This window comes from Phocoena phocoena, chromosome 13 (assembly GCF_963924675.1).
Source record: "Phocoena phocoena chromosome 13, mPhoPho1.1, whole genome shotgun sequence".
Taxonomy (NCBI): Eukaryota; Metazoa; Chordata; class Mammalia; order Artiodactyla; family Phocoenidae; genus Phocoena; species Phocoena phocoena.
The window spans coordinates 63006803-63030298 of NC_089231.1; the positions used below are offsets into that span (position 1 = coordinate 63006803).

At 40.3% G+C, this 23496-nt stretch overlaps 1 protein-coding gene across 1 annotated transcript in view; it reads right to left on the reverse strand.

Annotated features, from left to right (window-relative positions):
- Window positions 1–10871: 10871 nt before the first annotated feature.
- The window catches only part of MC2R (melanocortin 2 receptor), a 17990-nt gene continuing 5365 nt past the window's right edge, over window positions 10872–23496 (reverse strand). Inside the window, exon 2 of the mRNA XM_065890150.1 lies at window positions 10872–11943. Within this exon, the coding sequence (XP_065746222.1) occupies window positions 10950–11843 (894 nt within the window). The 5' untranslated portion in view covers window positions 11844–11943 and the 3' untranslated portion in view covers window positions 10872–10949. The remainder of the gene's footprint in view (window positions 11944–23496) is intronic.

The window sequence follows — 23496 nt, forward strand, 5'->3', positions numbered from 1 at the left end:
TTATTTACAGTATTAAATTTATTGCAGTTGTAGAATTGGTGAGAGAGTGTACTGATTCGGAGGTGTGTGTACTTATTTCCTTAGTTTTGTTAGTGTTTTTCAAGATTAAATTAATTGCATTCTGTACAATTGAATGTAAGTGTTCAATATATATTGCTAAAATTATAAGTTTAAAACTAAATTTTAGATGGTCATAAAAGTTAATTACCTAGAATTTTAACCAGTTATTAAATTTCATTTTAAATAATAACTACTTCATTTGCTAATATGATGCAATTTTAGAACTAGATAGAACATTTCAAATTCCAGCATAAAATTGTTTTGGATTTGGGGAGCTTTCTCTTAAGAGTTTCTTACAATAGCAATTAATGTTTCTAATTATCAAGGATGTAATTCATATCTTTACTGAACCAAAATGCCGTAGGTGCTTTTCTCAACATTTGGTGAACCTCTCCCATGTGAACCTGTTTGCACATTTTCTTCAGCTTTATATATGGAACTGCAGTTGGGGTGGCGGGGTGGGGAGCGGGCGGCAGCGTGGTGGTAAAGGAAGCTGACTGAGAGACTTCGTAGGAATTCACCCTGATGACGGGTATGGGTTACGGGTGCTGCCTGCTGTAGATCCATTACCCCCTTTGGCCCAGAAACAACCAGTACCTGCTCCTCTGTCACCACGTTGTACTTGGCACAGTGGGTCTGGCGTCTTGTCCCCATTCACAATTTGCATGTGCCATTTCAGAACCCTTAAGAGTTATCAGCCCTGGCTTCTTGTGTGACTCTTCGGAAACTGACACCAGTGTGAATTGTTTTTCTTAATTTATCACCGTTTAGAAAACTTGCCTTTTTTATATGTAGTGAAAAATTTAAAGAGCAAAGCAGAGCAATTTATACATGCTCCTTTAAAAATCACTTATTTCATGCATGGTTTTTAAAGACATTTCTTTCTGTAATTATCCAGAGAACTTGTTAAAAAACTGTAGTCTCTTAATTTGTTTATGTGTGTTGATTGTTCACGGTGTTAGAGTAGCAGACCTTCTAGCAGGACAACACAGGTTACCTAACTTCTATTCCTTCCACAATCTGTCCATCTCCAGACTGTTACCAGTTTACAGAAATGGTCATTTGCCTTAGTGGTGGTTCACCGTAAGTCATTGGGGAAAATAAATAGTAGCAGTTCTGCCTGGTGGCTGCCATTCGCCAGCTACAGTTTGGTGCTAGTGCTGGTGCTGGGGAGGTAGGGGTGGTGAGCTCGTGGTGTTACGTGCCCAAGTTCATTTCAGTTCTGGGGGAGGTGCCAGAAAGTATTGTGATAGTTTGGGTAGAGTATGAAAAACTTCTCTGTTATTTACTACCACTGTCCTCATGTAATGGTCTTAGTTTATTCTAAGCAAGTCATAAGGCATATTTTTAACCTCCTTCTGCTCTGTCCTACTCCATGGGTAATTTGGGAGAGAGAAGAATCCCCAAAGGGTGGAGTAATTTGTGATGGCAAAACCAAGAGGAAAGGAAGGTGGGGTCCCCAGGCCTTTAGTGGATAGAAAGGTGCACAGAGAGCTGGAGTGGGCTCTCGGTCTGAGCAGGCTAGCATGTGTGGAGGGGTGTGTGGAGCCTCGCCAGAGGGTGCAGCCTCCCAGCCGTTGCCCTTCGAGCTTTGGTGGCCTTGTTGCCTTCTCTGCTCTTCCTCCCTGACATCTCCTGCTGCAGTTAGGTGTCTGGGCAGTGATTGAAGAAGAACTGCCATCACCAGGGTAAAAGCTTGTGGGACGATTCCACACACATCTGCAGTCTAAATATTTGGTGATTTTGTATCCAAGACTAGTGGAAACTGTTAGGAGTGGTAGGATGGCTTTTCATTGTCAAGCCAGTGATGTAAGCTGCTCTTGGAAGTGGCTCAAGGGCATTTTCAGACCTGCCATTCAGTTCGTCCTCTGAGGATGAAAGTAGAAGTGAGAATCAGCTACAGCATTTGTGGAAAGAAATCGTGAGGAATGGGCTGGGAACCTGGCTGGTTGTGGTGTAACTGAGAGCACACAAATGGAACTCTTTGGGCCTGGAATCCAATAAAGCAAGGGTCCCATGTAGCCAGTGTTCTTGGAGAGAACCTGGCCGTTTCCCACTGCATTCTAAGGGGAGTGTCCTAACCTGCGGGTGGTGACTGTGCACTTGGGCCACCAAGCCTCCACTCCAGTGTGACTCCCCAGAGAAATTTGCCTTCAGAGAGAGAAGGATTGATTAGAGACTGTGACTTAAATTAACTAATCTTTGTGATGACTCTGAAAGGTAGATTATCAGTACAGGGTTTCCTAGCCTACCCCTCCCCAAACTTGGAAATTGAGGAAGTATGATTGCTGCCTGAATTCACGTTAGTAGTATTTATAGGGCATCAGAGCAGAGGGGTGGGGTACAAGTGAGATGGGCTTGGAGGTGGGAGTGATGTGGATCAGCAGAGGAGAGACCACAGAAGCATTGTCAGCTGTCAGCTGTCCAGATCTGCAGTCCCTTTAGCTCTTCTGGGTATTTATTCAGCCTGTCTTAGTTTATTGCATTATGTTATTTTGGTAAGTCTTCAAGTATCCTAATGAGGATTTGGCTTCTTGTGCAAACCTGCCTGTGGGGAAGTACTGCCAGTGTAAATATTCTAGCTACTGAACATGATTAATAGGAAGTGACTTTTTGTTGTCTACCTCAGGTTTTCAAAGTAGAGGCCAGACCCAGGGACCATGGCCCTGTAATAACAGTTGTACCATAATGCCCATGGCCGTTTGGTCAAACAGGAAGCATGGATGTATGATCTCACCACCTCCCTGGTCAATGTTACATCAAATGCTACATACCTGATAGGAAGTCTCTTCATTTCTCACCCTCTGACAACAGCATTTCTTTGAAGGCAGTCGATAACAGTGGCTGATGCATGCGTTTATCTAATGATAGACTTATTTAGTAGATATACGTGGGGCTGGGGGACAGCCAGCTCTTCACCTCATGTCCTTCCCAGTTCCTCCTCCGTTCCCATTTAGCCCTGGAGCATGTGTGCCTGCTTCTCACTGCACTGCCTAACAAATACAGGGCACACAGGAGTACTCTCCTGGGTTTGCCTGGCGAGACTTGGGTGAGCTCCAAAGCCCTCTGCTACCTAGACTTACCCTAGGCCGTGTGTTCTTGGGGACAGTGTACCCTGGGTAAAGCCATGTTGACAGCTAACATTTACTAAGTTCCTCCCTTATGTCAGTCACTTTTCTAAATGTATTATATGTGATCCTTACAACAACTGTATGAGGTAAGCACCATTGTCCCTGTTTTAATGATGAGGAAATCGAGAGACAGAGAGGACACAAAGTTGCCCACGGCAAAGCCAAGATTTGAACACCCCATAACCCCCAGGTCGGGCCTGCACTGCAGTTGCACGTTACATGCCTCCAGGGCGTTAGGCCTAAAGGACTCCTTGCTCATCTGCTACCTGCAACTGGAAACATTAACTATTGGAGCTCCATCCTTTGGGTGCAAAACTGATACTTACTTAAATGTTCCCTGAGAGGAGCATTTACTCCTGAGTAAGGATTTGGGGCAGAGAGCAGGAGCGCCCTTGAGTGTACTAGGGAGGAGGGTAAAAAGTGAATAATTCATAGGCAGGAAGGCAAAGGTTTAAACTGGGATTTCACATTTTGGTGGGCCTATTCCTTTAGCAGCCAGACCTACAGCAAATCTAGTTTGTTTGTTAGGGGCTGACACCATTTGGGAGTGGCAGTTGGGAGTTGAGAGGATGGCCGAGAGGAATCACCTCTTCAGTCTGAGCTGATTATCCAGGCAGAGGCACATTATTTTAACTTTTTATTGAAGAGTAACATATATATATATAAGTTGGTGTTTTTCACAGACAGAAAACACGCATACGGTCAGCACCCATATCAAACAATACAGAAGCCCCTCCTGCTCCCTTCCAGTAGCTGCCTCCCAAGGGTAACCGCTATCTCAATTTCTAAGAGCATAGGTTACTTTTGTCTGTTTTTGGATGTTATATGAAAAGAATCAAACAGTATGTATTCTTTTGTACTGGCTTATTTGGTCTACAGTGTGTGAGATTTTTGTTGCATGTATTTGTACATGGTTCTTTTTCATGGCTGTATAGTATTCCATTGCGTGAATAAACCATGTTATTTATCCAATGGCTGTTTGGTTCATTCCCAGTTTGGGAAATACTATTAATAGCACTGCTTCAAATATTCTAGTCCGTGAACTTTGGGGCACAGGTACTCCTCTGCCTAGGAGTAGAATTGCAGGGTCATAGTACAGACATCATGCTTAGCTTTATTGGACTCTACCCAACAGGTTTTCCAAGTTCCAGTTGTCCCACTTTTCACCAACACTCAGTAGTGTCACGTAGTGGTATCTTATTGTGGCTTTAGTTTTCATTTTACTGATTCTTAATGACATTGAGCACTTTTCATATGCTTATTGGCCTTTGTCCTCTTGTGAAATATCTGTTCAAGTTTTGCCCATTTTTATATTGGGTAGACTATCTTTTTTGTATTGACTTGTTGGTTTTTAAAATATCTTTATTCTGGATATGAATCCTTTGTTGAATGTATCATATTGTGAGGATATATTTGGTGAAAAGAAGCTCTTAATTTTAATATACAATTTACCAATGTTCTCCTTTATAGTTGGCATATTTTGTTTAAGAAGTCTTTGCATATTCCAACCAAGATCATGAAGATGTTCTTCTGTGTTTTCTTCTAAAATCTTTTTTGTTTTAACTTTCACTTTTAAATCAGAAATCTTACTGAATTTATTTTTGTTAATAAATTTATTTTTCTTAATATTTTGTTAATAGGATTTAAGGTAGAAGTTTTCTCTTACGGATTTCCAGTTGTCCCAGCATTATTTATTGAGAAAAACCATCCTTCTCTTACACCTTTGTCATGTAAAAGGTGATCATATATGTGTGAATTTGTTTCTGGACTCTATTCTGTTTCACTGATCAGTTCGTTTTTCCTTGTACCAGTACCACACCATTTTAATTGTATCTTTATAATGGATCTTATCAATAATAGAATACAAGGATAGCTTTAGCTTGCTAATTGAGTTAATTGAGCAAAGTGGAGAGTGGTACATGATGAATGCATAGAGAGAGGTAGGAGTGGGAGAAATCTGTTATTCTAAAGTCAGTAGAAAGCCACAAGAGGATTATATGAATGAGGTCATTTATTCTATGTTTTTAAAAGATAGCCCTGATCCAGCAAGGATACAGAAGACTTGGAACAACCCTATCAACCAACTTAAACTAAATGTCATCTATAGAACACTTCGCCCAACAACAGCAAAATGTACATTCTTCTTAGGTGTACATGAAATATTCTCCAGAATAGACCATAGAACTAATATCAATACAATTAAAACCATACAAAGTATTTTTACTACCACAGTAGAATTTAATTAGAAGTCAACAGCAGAAGAAAATTTGGGAAATCCACAAATATTTGGAAATTAAACCAAAAAAGATTTTAATAACCTGTAGGTCAAAGAAGAAATCACAAGGAAGATCGGAAAATATTTTGCACTGAATGAAAATCAAAACACATCAGGATGTATGGGATGAAGCCAAAGCATTGCTCAGAGGAATATTTTTGGCTGTAAACACCTATATTGGGAAAGAAAACAAAGATCTCAAGTCAATAACCTAAGATTCCACTTAAATAATGAGGGGGTGGGAGAACTAAACCCAAAGTAAGAAGGATGGAAATAAAGATTAGAGGGGAAAATAAATGAAATAGAAAACAGAGAGACAATAGAGAATATCAGTGAAATAAATCCTTTATAAAGATCAACAAAATTGACACACTTGACCAAGAAAAAAAGAAAAGACAAGTTACCAAAATGAGGAATGAAGGGAATTTACTATCAAATTTACAATATATAAATGGATTATAAGGGAATAATATGAACAATTTTATGTCAACAAATCAGACAAATGAAATGGACCAATTCCTACAAAGACAAAAGGACCCCAAATACTGAAACACTCAAAAGAATTAGAGAATCTGAATAGTAAAGAACTTGAATTAATACTTTAAAATCTTCCACAAGGAAAAACTCAGGCCCAGATGACTTCACTGGTGATTTCTATCAAATATTTAAAGAAGAAATAATGCCAGTCCTTCACAAACTCTTACAGAAAACAAAGGAGGGACTACCCTGGTGGTCCAGTGGTTAAGACTCTGAGCTCACAATGCAGGGGGCCTGGGTTCGATACCTGGTCAGGGAACTAGATCCCACATGCTGCAACGAAGATCCTGCATGCCACAACTAAGATCTGGTGGAGCCAAATAAATAAATAAATATTTTTTATAAAAAGAACACAGAGGAGGAGGGAATACTTCCCAGCTCATTCTTTGAGGCCAGTATTTCCCTGATACCACCCAAAGCCAGGAAAAGACATCACAAGAAAAGAAAACTACAGACCAATATCTCTTATGAATATAGAGATTAAAATCCTCAACAAAATACTAGCAAACAGAATCTAGCAGCATATAAAAAGGATTATACACCATGATTAAGTAGGATTTATTCCAGTGATGCAAGGAAGGTTTAATATCTGAAAATCAATATAACACCATTAATAGAATAAAGGAGAAAACAGCATGAAAATTTCAATAAAGTATTTTAAATCCAACATCCCTTCATGATAAAACTCTCAACAAACTTGGGATAGAAGGGAAACTTCACTGTGATCAAAAAGGCATCTACAAAAACCTACAGCTAATAACATCATGCTTGTTGAAAGAATATTGAGAATAAGGCACTGATGTCCACTCTTGCTACTTAGGTTCTAGCCAGTGTAATCATGCAAGAAAAAGAAATAAAAGGCGTTCAGATTGGAAAAGAATAAGTGAAACTGTCTTACTTGCAGGTAACTATATATAGAAAATTCTAAAAACTCCATCAAAAAACTATGAGTTCAGCGAAGTTACATAATACATGATCAATGTACAAAAAACAGTTATATTTCTAGGTGCTAGTACTGAACAATTCAAAAATGATCTTAAGAAAAAAAATAATAAAATGCCTAGGAATAAATCTAACAAAAAAGTATAAGTTTTGTACACTGAAAACTATAAAATATTGCTGAGGGAAATTAAAGATCTAAGTAGGGCTTCCCTGGTGATGCAGTGATTGAGAGTCCGCCTGCCGATGCAGGGGACACGGGTTCGTGCCCCGGTCTGGGAAGATCCCACATGTTGTGGAGCAGCTGGGCCCGTGAGCCATGGCCGCTGAGCCTGCGCGTCCGGAGCCTGTGCTCCGCAACGGGAGAGGCCACAACAGTGAGAGGCCCGCGTACCGAAACAAACAAACAAAAACAAATAGTACACATGGAACTGGGACTTGAACTCAGTGACGTGAATTTTGAATCATTCTCTTACCTCTCATGACTGTGCTTTTCTATCTGTAAAAGGAAGTTCTTGCCACTTCTAGACATATTCTATGAATTTACTTGATGAACATTTTAGCTTTATTGGTATTGGGACAATTTTCAATGTGTCCAACACTCTTGGGTTGGATATCATCAAAGAATCAGGAGAAAGGGAGCAGGAGAAAAGTTTCAGCGCTCTTCAGCAAGGGCTGCAAGGGGTCCTGCTTAAAGTCTGTATGACATCACAGTCTTGTTCAACAAACTCCAGACTGCTAGAACCTGTAGAAAATTGAAAAGGATTAAGTAGGGACAGATAAAATGAAGACTTTTAACAGATTTTAAGCTCATGGGATTTGTTATCTCAGATATAGTATAGCTTCTACTGACATAAAACTTTCTTAAAAAAATTAAATTAGGTACATTTATTAATATCCTAATGGAAACAAGGGACACTCACTGTTCTGAAGGGTATTCTTAATCTTTTGTGGGTCCTCCTGCCCTCTGCCCTCCTTATTTTCAGAGTTCTGAGGAACATGGTCGAAGTCTAACCTGAGACATTTGGGGATGTGACAAAAGATGTGCTTTCTCTGCACAAGGGTATATAGGTATTTAGGGGCTCTTAACATACTATCAAAAATTTTAATTGTAATACAGACTACACTTATGTGGATAAAGAAACATATATGTAGGGCTTCCCTGGTGGCGCAGTGGTTAAGAATCCACCTGCCAACGCAGAAGACGGGGGTTCGAGCCCTGGTCCGGAAAGATCCCACATTCCGCGGAGCAACTAAGCCCGCGAGCCACGGCTACTGAGCCTGCGCTCTAGAGCCAGCAAGCCGCAACTACTCCACGCGCCCGGAGCCCGTGCTCCGCAACAAGAGAAGCCACCACAATGAGAAGCCCACGCACTGCAAAGAAGAGTAGCCCCCACTCGCTGCAACGAGAGAAAGCCCACGTGCAGCAACAAAGACCCAACACAGCCAAAAATACATAAAAATAAAATAAATTTTTAAAAAGAGAAACATATATGTAGATTTGCAAAGAGGAGTTAACTGGATTCTTTTTTCAGGAATACTTTGCAAATAATAGATCTTAAATGTACAACACATGTTGGCAAAATAAATAACAGTTGTTTGCTGTTTCTTCAATGATCATATTGTAATGTCAATGGGAGATTGTCACCCTGAGTGTGAGAATTTCTAGCTACAAACTGTTGCATGTGTAGCAAATAGGGATCTGCACAAAATAGATTTTAAAAATCACTAAATATACGTAAAGGAGTAGCCAACTAAATATTCCATGTATAATTTCTCCTCCTTTATTTTAAAGGGAATATTTATGGAACCCACATATCTGTTTATTTTTTTGGCCGCAGTGCACAGCTTGCAGGATCTTACTTCCCAGACCAGGGATCGAACCTAGGCCCTGGCAGGGAAAGCCCTGAGCGCTAACCACTAGACAGCCAGGGAATTCCCTCAAAACCACATATCTTGAATCTGTATTTTTTGGTTGGTACTGTTCTCATTTTTCATAAAATTCACTAGAGGTCATTTGTGAAATATAAATTAAATTATATCATTATAGGTAATTTCAAATATGTAAAAGTATAATTCACAATAAGTTGTTTGTCAAACAATATATTTTAGCTTTGTAAATATGACCATGGTTGGTATACTACATATCAATCTTCATTTGAAGTTTGCAAAGATAGCCCAACTGTTAAAAATCTATTAATGTGATATACCACCTTAAGAAATTAAAGGAGGAAAAACTGATCATCTGATAGATGCTGAAAAAGCATTAAATAAAATTCAACATTGATTAGTGATTAAAAATTACTGTTAAGAAACTAGGCAGAAAAAGAACATTATTAACTTGATGAAAGGTAATTTTCAAAAAGTAAACTTATTGGTGAAATTTTTAAAAGCATTTCTATTAAAGTGAAGAAAAGCGTAAGGAATCCCTCAATCTTTTCTTCTTTTTGCCTTTGTCCTGGAGGTTCTGCCAGAGAAATAAGAGGAGGAAAAGGGTATCATCATTCATTAGGTGAGAGGGAAGGACCAAAGAAGGATTTCTAGAGAATGGAGGACCAGAAGACACACTGTGGGTTTCACCTTCAAGCTGTGTCACAGGCTTTCTGGACACCTGCCCACAGCTGCCTTCCCTTTAACTCTGTGCTTTCTCTTCTGCTTCTTAAGCTCCTGTCCCTCCCCACACCTAATATCCAACCCATCACCCAGCCAGCTGTCCTGCTTGTGGCTTGCTTCTCCTTTCAGCAGCTCAGGGAAAACTCCGAGGGCCAAGAACTGCCTCATCCCGAGACAGCGTCCCTCACTGTGGATCCTGAGCATTTCAGCTCCATGCACCTGCAGACCTGGCCTCTTTCTCTCTTCCATCTCAGCAAGGACTTAGGATCAGAATTTGCTTCCTCTTTAAGCTTTATCTTTAGCTATTAAAAACATATGAACTTGCAATTTATGCTTCCTTTACCCTACTTGGGATGTTGCTTTTCGATATCTGGCATCTTTCCTGTGGATGATGGTAAGATGAAGTTCTCCAGTGATGTTATCTGCCTCTCAGACTCATCCGTGGAATGAGTTTAAGTGTTTTTCATCACTCCCTGGCTTGGGTCTCAATAATAGCACTGTCTTGAAGTATTGTTTTGGTCTTGGTTTCCCCCATAGTCCAAAAACATGGTGAACACACACACTCTTGACTTAGTCCACAAAATGCATATTGGGGCTTGGGACGTCTTTTCATTTACTTCTGTGTTTGGACAGATACACAAGGATTGATTATATTTTCTACAAGCTTCACAGTTTTCCTCTGACCTTTGTTTATTCCTACGTAGGAACCAAATGGATTAAATTTTTACTTCCTCCTTTGAAATTTATTCTCCTAAAGCTTGAGGAGCTTTAACCAGGAAAATACTTTAAGGCCAGTGGGATACTGAGTTAGCAAAGAAGACTAACGGAGAAGGTTTCTTTATTATTGGAAACTCAACACTGGTTATTTGACGTTTATAATGTGCATCCTGCCTGCTTCCAGAAAGATCTGAGATGGCATACAATAAAGCAGGCAGGCAGAAGGGAAAGCAGGCAGGCAGGGATTCTGTGTGGCAGTCTGGGACAGGCAAATTCAGCTGCAGCAACTTAATGGCACCTTTGGCTTACAAAGGCCCTGTAGTTTATACACTGAGTACTTGTCCTAGTACTTTGGAAAGGCCACCCCAGTGATAGACTAGCTAGATATCTATAGAAGAACAACTTCTTCCTCAGCCCAGAGTTCTCATATGTGTATTGCTGTATGTGCTTTGTATCTTGTCTTTCTTTTTAGTAAATATTTTGTCTCTCTAGCTATAGAAATTGTACCTACAGCAAGGCACAAGGAACTGAGCTATTACAACACAAGTCAGTGAGATTCTCCTCGTGTGCTTTAGGGAAGGAAAGGACAGTTGGAGCATTAGTATTGTTGGTATGTCACGTTACTCTGTCCCTTGACAGTATTTCCCCATGGCTCCTAAAATCAGGGACCAATAATTCTACTGGTACCTGTTGCAGAAGGTCATCTTTTTGAATGCATCCCTGAGCTCTGGGCTCCGGAAGGCATATATGAAGGGGTCAATGACGGCGTTACACATGATCAACACACCGTTCACCTGGAAGAGGGACATGTAGCAGGCACAGTAGGGGTCAGCTGGGCAGAATGTCATCAAGAGGACATGAAGGACAAAGGGCGCCCAACAGAAAATGAAGACCCCGAGCAGAACAGTCAGTGTGACAGCCCCTCTCATGTTGGCTCTGGGAAGCGTGGAGGTCCTCCTGGCGTGGGAGCGGGCCAGCAGGAACATGTGCAGGTAGAGGCACAGGATGAAGGCCAGCATCAGCGGGAACAGCGCTGTGAAGGCGATCACCGTAGGGACGTGATGGGAAAAGGTCACGATGGTGATGCCGCTGCCCATGCAGCACGTCCAGATGACCATCAGGACGACAAGGGCACGGCGCGGGGTCACGATGCGGTGGTACCTCAGAGCGTGGAAGATTGTGATGTAGCGGTCAGCGGCGATCACAGACAGGCTGCAAATTGAGCCAAGGAGGGAGAGGATGAACAGGGAGTCCACCACGTCGTCTGCTGTGGTTTCAAAACTGCCTTGAGGCTCGAGGTAACCCATGTTTCTGAACATGATCAGGATGTTTTCCAAGATCTTGTACAGGCTGCCCAGCATATCGGAAATAGCCAAGCTGCAGATGAAAAAGTACATGGGCGACTGAAGATTCTTATTCTTGATCACAGTCAGAAGGACCATCAGATTCTCCAAAACCCCAACAATGGATATTGTGAAAAATATCTCTTCTGGCAAAACCACAGGAGGACAGTCTGAATTATTTCTTGCTGTACTGTTGATGCTTTCATACAGGTTGATAATGTGTTTCATCTCTCCTGCACGTGGTTAAGACAGGGATGTTACTGGGACTTGACAGAAAATTTGATTGATTCTTTAGAATCTTTTCTTCTCTGTAGTTCTTGCTGAAGACCTGAGGTGAAAACCACCCAGTCACCTAAAAAAGTGTATGTAGGAATATCAGTTGCAAAATAGATCACAAAATAAAAACAAGCCATGTTAGCTTTGAGGAAGCTCTATTGCCTCTGCAAAATATAATGGTGGAATATTTAAATAAAACAATTTACTGGACCCTCATCTTTTTAAAAATCTTTCCTAAATTTATTTTTAATTGAAGTATAGTTGATTTACAATGTTTTGTTAGTTTCAGGTGTACAGCAAAATGATTCAGTTATATATATGTGTGTATATATATATTATTTTTCATATTCTTTTGTTTATTTTCTATATAGTAACATATACCTGTTAATCCCAAACTCCTTTTATTCCTCCCTGCTTTCCCCTTTGGTCACCGTAAGTTTCTTTTCTATGTCTGTGAGCCTGTTTCTATTTTGTAAGTTCATTTATATCATGTTTTTAGATTCCACATATAAATGATATCATATTTGTCTTCCTCTGTCTGACTTACTTCACTTTGTATGATAATCTCTAGTTCCATCCACATTGCCGCAAATGACATTATTTCATTCTTTTTTATGGCTGAGTAATATTCCATTGTATATATATATATATATACCACATCTTTTTTATCCATTCATCTGTTGATGGACACTTAGGTTGCTTCCATGTCTTGGCTATTATAAATAGTGCTGCTATGAATATTGGGGTGCATGTATCTTTTTGAATGAGAACTTTCATCTTTTCCAGATATATGCGCAGGAGTGGGACTGCTGGATCATATGGCAACTCTATTTATAGTTTTTTAAGGAACCTCCATACTGTTCTCCATAGTGGCTGCACCAATTCCCACCAACAGTGTAGGAGGGTTCCCTTTCCTCCACACCCTCTCTAGCATTTATTATTTGTAGACTTTTTAATGATGGCCATTCTGACTGGTGTGAGGTGATACCTCGTTGTACTTTTGGTTTGCATTTCTCTAATAATTAGTGATGATGAACACTTTTTCATGTGCCTGTTGGCCATCTGTATGTCTCCTTCGGAGAAATATCTATTTAGGCCTTCTGCCTATTTTTTGATTCAGTTGTTTGGAGTTTTTTGCTATTTAGTTGTATGAACTGTTCGGTTTTTTTTTTTTTTTCTTTTTTCTTTTTGGCTGCATTTGGGTCTTCGTTGCTGCACATGGGCTTTCTCTAGTTGTGGCGAGCGGGACCTACTCTTCGCTGTGGTGCGCAGGCTTCTCATTGCAGTGGCTTCTCTTGTTACGAGCATGGGCTCTAGGGTGCAAGGGCTTCAGTAGTTGTGGTGCACGGGCTTAGTTGCTCCGCAGCATGTGGGATCTTCCCAGACCAGGGCTTAAACCTGTGTCTCCTTCATTGGCAGGCGGATTCTTAACCACTGCACCACCAGGGAAGCCCTGTTCGTATATTTTTGAAATTAAGCCCTTGTTGGTCATATTGTTTGCAAGTATTTTCTCCCATTCTCTAGGTTGTCTTTTCATTTCGTTTATGGTTTCCTTTGCTGTGCAAAAGCTTGTAAGTTTAATTAGGTCCCATTTGTTTATTTTTGCTTTTACTTCTTTTGCCTTAGGAGACTGATCTAAGAAAGCATTGCTACAATTTATGTCAGACAATGTTTTGCCTATTTTCTCTTCTAGGAGTTTTATGGTGTCATGTCTTATATTTAAGTCTTTAAGCCTTTTTGAGTTTATTTTAGTGTATGGTGTGAAGGTGTGTTCTAACTTCATTGATTTACATGCAGCTGTCCAGCTTTTCCAACACCACTTGCTAAAGAGACTGTCTTTTCTCCAATCCTTTGTCAAAGATTAATTGACTGTAGGTGTGTGGGTTTATTTCTAGGCTCTCTATTCTGTTCCATGGATTCATATATCTGTTTTTGTGCCAATACCACATTTTTGATTACTGTAGCTTTATAGTATTGTCTGAAGTCTGGGAGTGTTATGCCATAAGCTTTGTTCTTTTTCCTCAGGATTGCTTTGGCAATTCTGGGTCTTTTGGGGTTCCATATAAATTTTAGGAATATTTCTCTAGTTCAGTGAAAAATGTCATGGGTAATTTGATAGGGATTGCATTAAATCTATAGATTGCTTTGGGTAGTATGGCCATTTTAACAATACTAATTCTTCCAATTCAGGAGCATTGGATATCTTTCTATTTCTTTGAATCATCTTTAGTTTCCTTTATCAGTGTTTTATAGTTCTCAGCTTGTAAGTCTTTCACCTCCTTGGTCAGGTTTAGTCCTAGGTATTTTATTTTATTTTGGACACATATTTAAAAGGGGTTTTTTTAAAGTTTCTCTTTCTGATATTTCATTGTTAGTGTAAAAAAATGCAACAGATTTCTGTTTGTTAATCTTGTATCCTGCTACCTTTCTGAATTCACTTATCAGTTCTAATAGTTTTTGTGTGGAGTATTTGGGTTTTCTTTACAGAGTGTCATGTCATCTGCATATAATGACAATTTTACCTCTTCCCTTCTAATTTGGATATTTTTTATTTCTTTTTCTTGTCTAATTGTTGTGGCTAGGATTTCCAATACTATGTTGAATAGGAGTGGTGAGAGAGAGCATCTTTGTCTTGTTCCATAATTTGGTGGGAAGGCTTTCAGCTTTTCACCATTGAGTATTATGTTGGCTGTGGGTTTGTCATAAATAGCTTTTATTATGTTGAGGTATGTACCCTCTATACCCACTTTGGCAAGAGTTTTTCTCATGAATGGATGTTGAATTTTATCAAATGCCTTTTCTGCATCTATTGAGATGATCATGTGGTTTTTGTCTTTTGTTGATGTGGTGTATCACATTAATTGATTTGTGTGTGTCGAGCCATCCTTGTGACCCTTGGGATGAATCCAGCTTGATTGTGGTGTATGATCCTTTTTATGTGTTGTTGGATTCAGTTTGTTAATATTTTGTTGAAGATTTTTGCGTCTGTATTCATCAAAGATATTGGCTTGTAATTTTCTTTTTTGGTAGTCTCTTTGTCTGGTTTTGGTATCAGGGTGATGGTGGCTTCATAGAATGACTTTGGGAGGGTGCCCTCCTCTTCAGTCTCTTGGAAGAGTTTGACAACAATCAGTATAAGTTCTTCTTTGTTTGTTTGGTAGGCTTCCCCAGTGAAACCATCTGGTTCTGGACTTTTGTTTACAGGGAGGTTTTTTTTTTAATTACAGATTTTATTTCACTTCTAGTTATTGGTCTGTTCAAATTATCTATTTCTTGATTCAGTTTTGGTGGGCTGTATGTTTCTAGAAACTTGTCCATTTCTTCTAGGTTGTCCAATTTGTTGGCATATAACTCTTCACAGGATTCTTTTTTGTTTCTTTGTATTTCTGCCATATTTGTTGTTATTTCTCCTCTTTCGTTTGTTATCTTGTTTATTTGGGTCCACTCTTTTCTTCTTGGTGAGCCTGGCCAGAGGCTTGTCAATTTTGTTTATCTTTTCAAAAAACCACCTCTTGGTTTTATTGATCTTTTCTGGTTTTTTGATCTCTATTTTATTTATTTCCTCTCCAATATTTGTTATTTCATTTCTTCTGCTGACTTTGGGTTTTGTTTGTTTTTCTTTTTCTAATTCTTTTAGGTGGTTATTTAAGTTGTTTATTTTAGATTTTTATTGTTTTTTGAGGAAGGCCTATATTGCTATGAGCTTCCCTCTTAGGACGGCTTTTACTGCATCCCATAGATTTGGTATGGTTGTGTTTCCATTATCATCTGTCTCAAGGTATTTCTTTATTTCCTCTTTGATTTCATCATTGACCCATTGGTTTTTTGGTAGCATGTTGTTTAGTCTCCGTGTAATTTTTTTCCCTCATTTCTGTTTCTGTAGTTGATTTCTAGTTTCATGCTGTTGTGGTCAGAAAAGATGCTTGAAACAATTTCTAGCCTCTTAAATTTGTTGAGGCTTTTTTGTGTCTTAGTATGTCATCTATCCTAGAGAATGTTCCATGTGGACTTGAAAAGAATGTGTATTATGGTTGTTTTTTGTTTTTGTTTTTTGGATGTAGTGTCCTGAAGAGGTCAATTAAGTCTAACTGTTCTATTGTATCCTTTAGGATCTCTGTTGCCTTACTGATTTTCTGACTGGAAGATCTGTCCATTGATATGGGGTGTTAAAGTGGGGTGGGTGTTAAAGTGGGGTGGATGTTAAAGTCACCTACTATTATTGTATTCCCATCAGTTCCTCCCTTTGTCTGTTAGTATTTTATGTATTTAAGTGCTTCTATATTGGGTGCATATATGTTAATGAGTGTAATATTCTCTGCTTGTATTGATCCTTTTATTATTATATAGTTGGACCCTCATCTTAAGTGCTCTGTGAAAACATATTTAGTGGAATTTTGAGCCTAGAGATAAAGATTATCCTGTGCTTCTCCCCTTTCCCTCCTTATCTTTCTCCTGAATCCAATTGCATGTAAAGTGGGTTAGAACAAGTAAAGAAGTAAAGATTCAGAACAGGAAAGCACATGGTCACCCTTCCTCAACTTGAATGTGGTGGCAGGTTCCATGAATTGACAGGATGTTTAGGTCCTTTCTTTCCACTGCTTGTCTTTCTGGGTCACTGCCTGACCCTACAGCTTATGGAAAAGGCAAAGATGTTGATGTACTATTCCCATAGTTGATGGTGCAATATGTGTTTTCACTTCTGTTTCAAAGGGAGAACTCACAGATTTCAGTTCCATATTTTAGGGTAAAAATGTATTTGATTTGGTAATACTGTTTATAAATTTGTTTTCTAATTTGGTGGAGCCATAGACTACTATGGATGCTCAAATGCTATTAAGAAACTACCCCAGGGCTTCCCTGGTGGCACAGTGGTTAAGAATCCACCTGCCAATGCAGGGGACACGGGTTTGAGCCCTGGTCCTGGCAGATCCCACATGCCACGGAGGAACTAAGCCCGTGCACCGCAACTACTGAAGCCCGCGTGCCATGCTCCGCAATAAGAGAAGCCACTTCAATGAGAAGCCCGCACACCGCAACGAAGACCCAACGCAGCCAAAAATAAAAATAAATAAAATAAAGTTAAAAAAGATAAAATAAAAAGAAACTACCCCAGTTTAACATTCAATATAAGAGGTAAAGTTAAATTATTCTTCATAATAGGAGAATATAATGGGTGTTTTAAAAGTTTTGGCTATTTCTTTAAAAAAAGGAATGTGTCTGGTAAACATTAAAAGCAAAACAACATTAACTATTTATAAGATCTTTAGCAGAAAATGAAAACAATCCAGTTTGTGCTCTTTATCACCTAACAAAATATTATAACTTCATTTTTCAGATTCTATGGGAAAAAAGTACCAAATGGGCGATTCTTTTCCGAATTAATAGTGGAACTCTTACATTCCTTGAGACAGCAACCATCTTTACTTTTCCCACTTGTCTCTGAAAATGCCTTTTAGACCACTGAGGTCTGGACTTCAGTGAGCGCTGAATCATGGCTTCAATGCCACTGCCAGGGAGGGTGGTGCTCCCCAGAGTGCTTTCAGTTGGTGAAAACAATTGCTAAAATGATGGCCAAACAAAGCATTTTAGAAAATGACACCAAAAATTATTATCCCGCAATAAAGAGAGAATCAATGTATTCTTAAACCAGCAGGTGTTTTGGTTTTGATTGTGTTTTTTTCTTTTTCTTTTTGCTTCCTGCTGATTCTGGCCTTGCTATGAGTGTGAGGTTGTCAACTGATTGGCTCTTGTGCACACCCCCAAGGAGGTCACACTCAGTGTGGAGCTTGACGGTGGCCAAGTCTTGGTTTGTAGAGTGATCTTTTACATTTCAGTCCTTCTTATATTATTTTTCACCTCCAGGATTAATTCCTTATCTGAAGACCAAGCTCTTTGATCTTAAACGTCAGTAACCAGAGTCTAGAAGGCTCCATCTCTGTCTATGGTGTTGCCCTGGGGGTCATTGAGGGGGAAGGGGCATGATGGAGGAGGACCAGAATCTGACACAGCAACAACTTTTGTTCACTCATTTGGCTTGAGGGGTAGGTTTTGGGCACAAAGAAGAGAATTGGGAGCAACAATAATCACATAAGGACCACAAAAAGCAAAACTGACTTCTGGTTTTGGGCTGGGTCTCGAGGAACACGAGTCACCAGAGTTAATGGCATCACAGGGCAAATGAATGTGGCTCCAACACCTGTTACGCGGCATAACTGAGCCGATGTTGTTTGCAAAAGCCAAGGGAGCACGGGCAACTGTAAAATGAGATTTTTATACTGATTATTGTCTTTGACCAGAAAATGTAAAATATCTAATTTTCATATTTTTGCAGGGCTCTAAGAGAAAGGAGAAGGCTTTATTATTTGTTATTAAATTCCTGTTATGTGCCAACTGGTACAATGCCACATGCTGTGCATGGCATCTTATTTTAATCCTCTTGTCAACAGTACAAGGTAGTCTTATTTTCCCCAATTTGCATCTGAGGAATTGAGGCAGAAAGGCCAAGATACTGGCCTGAAGTTCCATAAGCTATAAGAGGCAGAGTTGGAATTTAAATCAAGGTCTTTTTGGCTCCAGAGATGAGTATCTGCTAAAAGAAATCACTTAATCTTAGTGCTTCTATAAATATTTATCGGATAAGGAATTTTTATTAGCTTTAGTAGAAATGAAAATAAAATAACTTAAAAACCTTAAACCTGTACATATGACCAAGTCAGGATTGTTTTTCCAATTCTCTCTCAAAGATTATTAAAGAAATTCAGAGAAGAGCAAGGCCCTGCAATCCCCTCCTTTAGTTGAGAAGGGAGAGTGATGGCACGAGGCCTTGAGTAGAAGGGCTGCAGGCATCCTGGAGATGGCGGGCAGTTTGGGAGGCTCCCCTGAACCTTTCTGGAGACAAGTCAGCAACACTGTGCCCGTGTTCTCTGTGCTCCTGGGGGTTGTTGTATGGCTCTTTGGGAGAACAGCTGGGAAGGAGGGTAACATGGCTTATTTTTCTGTTGAGTGGATAAGTGGTTTTTGTTATAGGGCTTCCAGGCTTTTCCAGCTGATGGAGTTTTAGAACCTAGGCTTCAGAGAGAGCCAGTGAGGAACTGAGGTCTGGGTTCCCAGGAAAGGTTTTTCCCAGAAACTTTTCAAACCCCCTCCTCTTGGGTTTTTAGGGAGGCTTCATTACACAGGCACAGTTGATTGAATCACTGGCCATTGGTGATTGACTCAACCTCCAGCCCCTCAGGGGGCTTGCAACCAGCCCCCATCCTTAGGTTACCAGCTTTCTAAAAGTCACCTCATTAACATAACAGAAGACAACTTGATTGTTCTCCCCACTTAGAGAATTCCAGGGGTCTTGTGAGCTCTGTGCCAGAAAAGAGGAGGAAGACCAAATGCATGTCTCTTATTATAAATCACAATGCCACAGGGCTGCTGTCTGCATCCCAGGTCTGTGCTGCCCTCTCTCCCTGTTTTCACTAGATGCATGTAACATTTTTATTTCATTTTTGAATAGGTACTGCAGTCATATATATTTATATACGTATATTTGTGTATGTGTAGATATGCATAAATAGTAAAACGTCTTCCTCCCAACCCTCTATCCTGTGTGCCATTACCACTCCTCAAAGAGGTGATCAATCTTCTGGAGTTTCTTTATGCCCATAAAAGAAAATAGGAGTATGTGCATCTTCTCCCGGGTATTAGTTAGGGTGAAGGGGAGAGGCAACAAGAGCAACAGGGGAGCCTTCAGGCTGGGAGGCAGGTCTGGCTCCTGGGGGCAAATAAGAGGAAGAAAGGGGGAGTCTCAGACCACAGCACAGATCTGGGAAGTTTTGACCTGGCCAGTGGGGAGTCCTTGAGCCAGCTGCCAATTAGAGGAATCCTAGCTCCAACAGAAATAGACTGTGCCCAGTCATGGACTGGAGGCAGCCTGGAGGAAATAGGACCTCAGCAGGAACATGGTGGGATCCAGACACAGAGCGCTGGGCACCAGTCAGCCCTACTTCCCACAGCAGATCTGAAAGGCCCATTTCCATGGCCAGCATGATCCCCTGCCCTTTGTGTTCAACAGTCAGTGTATTGTACATAGTGTTTTGTACCTTGTTTCATCTTGGAGACTTTCCACAAAGTAGATGGATCACTTTCTCATTCTTTCTCCTCCTCCTCCTTCTTCCTTTTTTAAAAAACCACTACATGGTATTCCATTGGGTGGATATGTCCTGAGTTATTTAATCTGTGTGTATTGATAGTCACTTGGGTTGTTTCAGACATTTTGCTGTATAAAGAATGCTGTAATGAGTAATCATGTAAGTATATAATTTCTCATGTGCATAATGAATTAGATAAGTTCACAGAAAAGGAATTGTTGAGTGAAAGTGTATATGCATCACTGGTCTTCATAGATATTGTCAAACTGCCTTCCAGAGGGGTTGTGTCAATTTACATCCTCACCAGCGGAGCACTTTCCCCCCATAGCCTCCTCAATACAGGGTTATCAAACATTTCGATCATTGCCAACAAAACACCTGGTAGGTGTTGGTCTACATACTAGCCATGCATGTTGTTACCTCCCTCTGTGTTACTCTGATATCCCATCTCCGGCAGACTCTCCACCGCTGTTGTGCTCTCAGGGCATTTGAGACTTTCTGATCTTACCTCCTACTTCTGTCTCAGTGCCGACAAACACACCAGACCCAGCCTCCCTCGACATGTGGCTGAAAGAGCCACCCAGCATTTCCTGTTTGGGTACAAACTGTCCTTATAACTGATTTCTATTTCTTGGTCTTAGATTCAAAAACAGAAGAAAAAGAGTGGAAAAAATGAGTAGTGAAATAAGCTAAATATGATCCAGTAAAAAAAGAAAAGATGAAAAATAGGGGGGAGGGGGAAGGGTGAGCTGGGACAAAGTGAGAGAGTGGCATGGACATATATACACTACCAAATGTAAAATAGATAGCTAGTGGGAAGCAGCCACATAGCACGGGGAGATCAGCTTGGTGCTTTGTGACCACCTAGAAGGGTGGGGTAGGGAGGGTGGGAGGGAGGGAGACACAAGAGGGAAGAGATATGGGGATAAATGAATATATATAGCTGATTCACTTTGTTATAAAGCAGAAACTAACACACCATTGTAAAGCAATTATACTCCAATAAGATGTTAAATTAAAAAAAGAAAGAAAGAAAGAAAAATAGAAAACAACAGTAAAGTCTTAAAAACCAACATGCAGGGACAGGTTAGGTTTTACATAAATTTAAAGTAGCTGAATGGTAGACTTTGTCTTGAATGGACCAGTTTACCTTAGTGTCGGGTTGTAGGGGGTCAGTGTCCTCTGGCATGTTCTAAGTGTTTTGAATATTACTCTGATTGCATGTTAAGATGAAGCCCACTGAAATGTTGGAAGCCACTCTTCTGAAGAGTTATTTGGATTTTCACCAGAGCTTAGTGGCGCTGGCTGAAACTTAAACCATGGAGGGTGAAGCACAGGAATGGGGCAGGGTAGAGGATGTGGGTTGATCCGGGAGCTTACTGCTTCCCCTCGAGCAGACTCCCCAACCTCCCTGCTGCCCAGCACCCAACTCCACTCAGCACTGGCACTCCTGGCAGGAGTCTGTGTGATGGTTGGAATGTGTGTAACCTGTCAGCTGTCTTGCCAAGGCACTTGCCCGCTCGCCCCAAGGAGCTGAGCACCTGCCAGTCCACACCTTCAATCCCAGGTGTTTGACTTGAATAGGCAGAACACTTTAAAGGACTTCTCATAAAAGTAATTGAACAAGTGAACAAATTGAAAAGATTCTGCTTGTTGTGAGGGACTTTGTAAGTGATGGGAATCTTCAGTCTGTGTGGTGGGTACCCCTTTCCCCTGGTACCTTTCTACTTCAGTGACTGTGCCTTTTTTCTTCATTTGCATTGTATAATGTAACTGGAGAAAAATCAATACTCAGTTAATTAGTTGTGTGTATAAAACTCAAAACCCCCTATTTTGTTAGTAATTCAATTGAATTTTCCCTGGCCAGCGAGACAACACATTTATATCAAACTCCAAAGTACATAAAAATGGTAAGGACAGCCAAGTGACAGTTGAGACTAAGTGAGATTACTGTTACCTTAAAGGGGAGGAGGGGGAAGCAAAAGCTATGATAATTAATATAAAGCCCCCTTTTATCAACTGATGGGAAAGACAAGCAAAAAATATCTCTTAGTGAAAACATTCTCAGCAGCATACCTGACAAGCTTAGGTGTCTCCAAGGCCCTTCTGCTTCAGCAACTCAATTCTGCTGCTCATTGTAAATATTGATAGGGCTCTAAAGTAAAGTTAGCAAATCAAGGAGCTTCAACATGGAAGTTCTCTACGCTTCAGGTGATTCTAAGGGAAGAAAATGCACACTGGGAAAGAATCACTTCTCTGACTTTTAGTAACAGTCCCAGCATTCTTCGGATTCCTCACTACCCCACACACCACAGTGTAACATGCATCACTTTGGGCCATCTGTCAATCATACAAATAAATTAATTCCAGAAGGCTGCAAAGAATTAAACCAAGTAATAAATCAGGCTAAGCCTTCACAAACCACTCCACAGCAATCAACAGTCTTCATGTCTAAAAAGCATCAGCTCAGTGTCAGTGGAAAGACTGAATCATTGAAGTGGAGAGGCTGAGTTTGTAGGATATTTAGATCTGCCAACTTGTTTAACTATATTCCAGAGAAATGGTGCACTTTTCTGGCAAGAGAGCTAGATATGTTCATAAGAATACAGTTGAAGACGCTCACCAGAGAAATAATCATCAAAATCAAGAAAAAGCATCAAAGAAATAGATATCCTTAAGCCTTGTCATATTCAGCTCCCCCGCATGCACATGGGGATAAGACTACTTAGTTCAGAGCTCTTGCGTTACGTTTGGGTTATATATGACACTACATGTAAATTACCCAGCCCAGAGCCAGGCATGCAGTGTGGGCTCCATAAAGGAGTTCTCATTGTCTACAGAATAAAATCCATTTTTAAAGCACTTGGCATTTACGGCTGTCTACAATCTGTCCCAGGCTAACGTTTTTTTGCCATGTTTCCCGGTATTCTATGTAGAACCCACCTTCCAGCCCAGTTTTCTTATCATCTCCAGGAAGCTTAGCACATTTTTGCTTCAACATTTTTACTACTGTCTTCCCTCTAGAATTCCGCAATCTCTCCTCTAAATCCTACTTTTGTTTTAGCCCCAAGTCAAGAACAAACGTCTAGAGTGTCTCTGCCTACCACTCAACCCAGGTGGCCTTTCTGCTCTCATGTCCTGAAACGTGTTTTGTTCTTGCCTTGCATTTGTCATGTGGCACCCTGTGCCTATTTGAAAGGTCAGCTTCCGGTGTTTGTGCTGTGTCTCCTGAGCAGCAGGTAACCCCCTGGGTCGGGGGCTGGTAGGTTCTCCCTCCTCCTCTCTGATCCACTTCAGTAACTCACTGAAGTGCCCAGTAACTATTTTTGATGTGTTAGAATGTGAACATCATCAATTGAATAATCAACAGTTTGTGTTTCTAGAAAGATATGTTTGGGGGAGGTATATAAAATGTGCAAGAAACAGAGTTAGTGGTTTTATTTTTTCATTGGCAGACCAAATTTCAG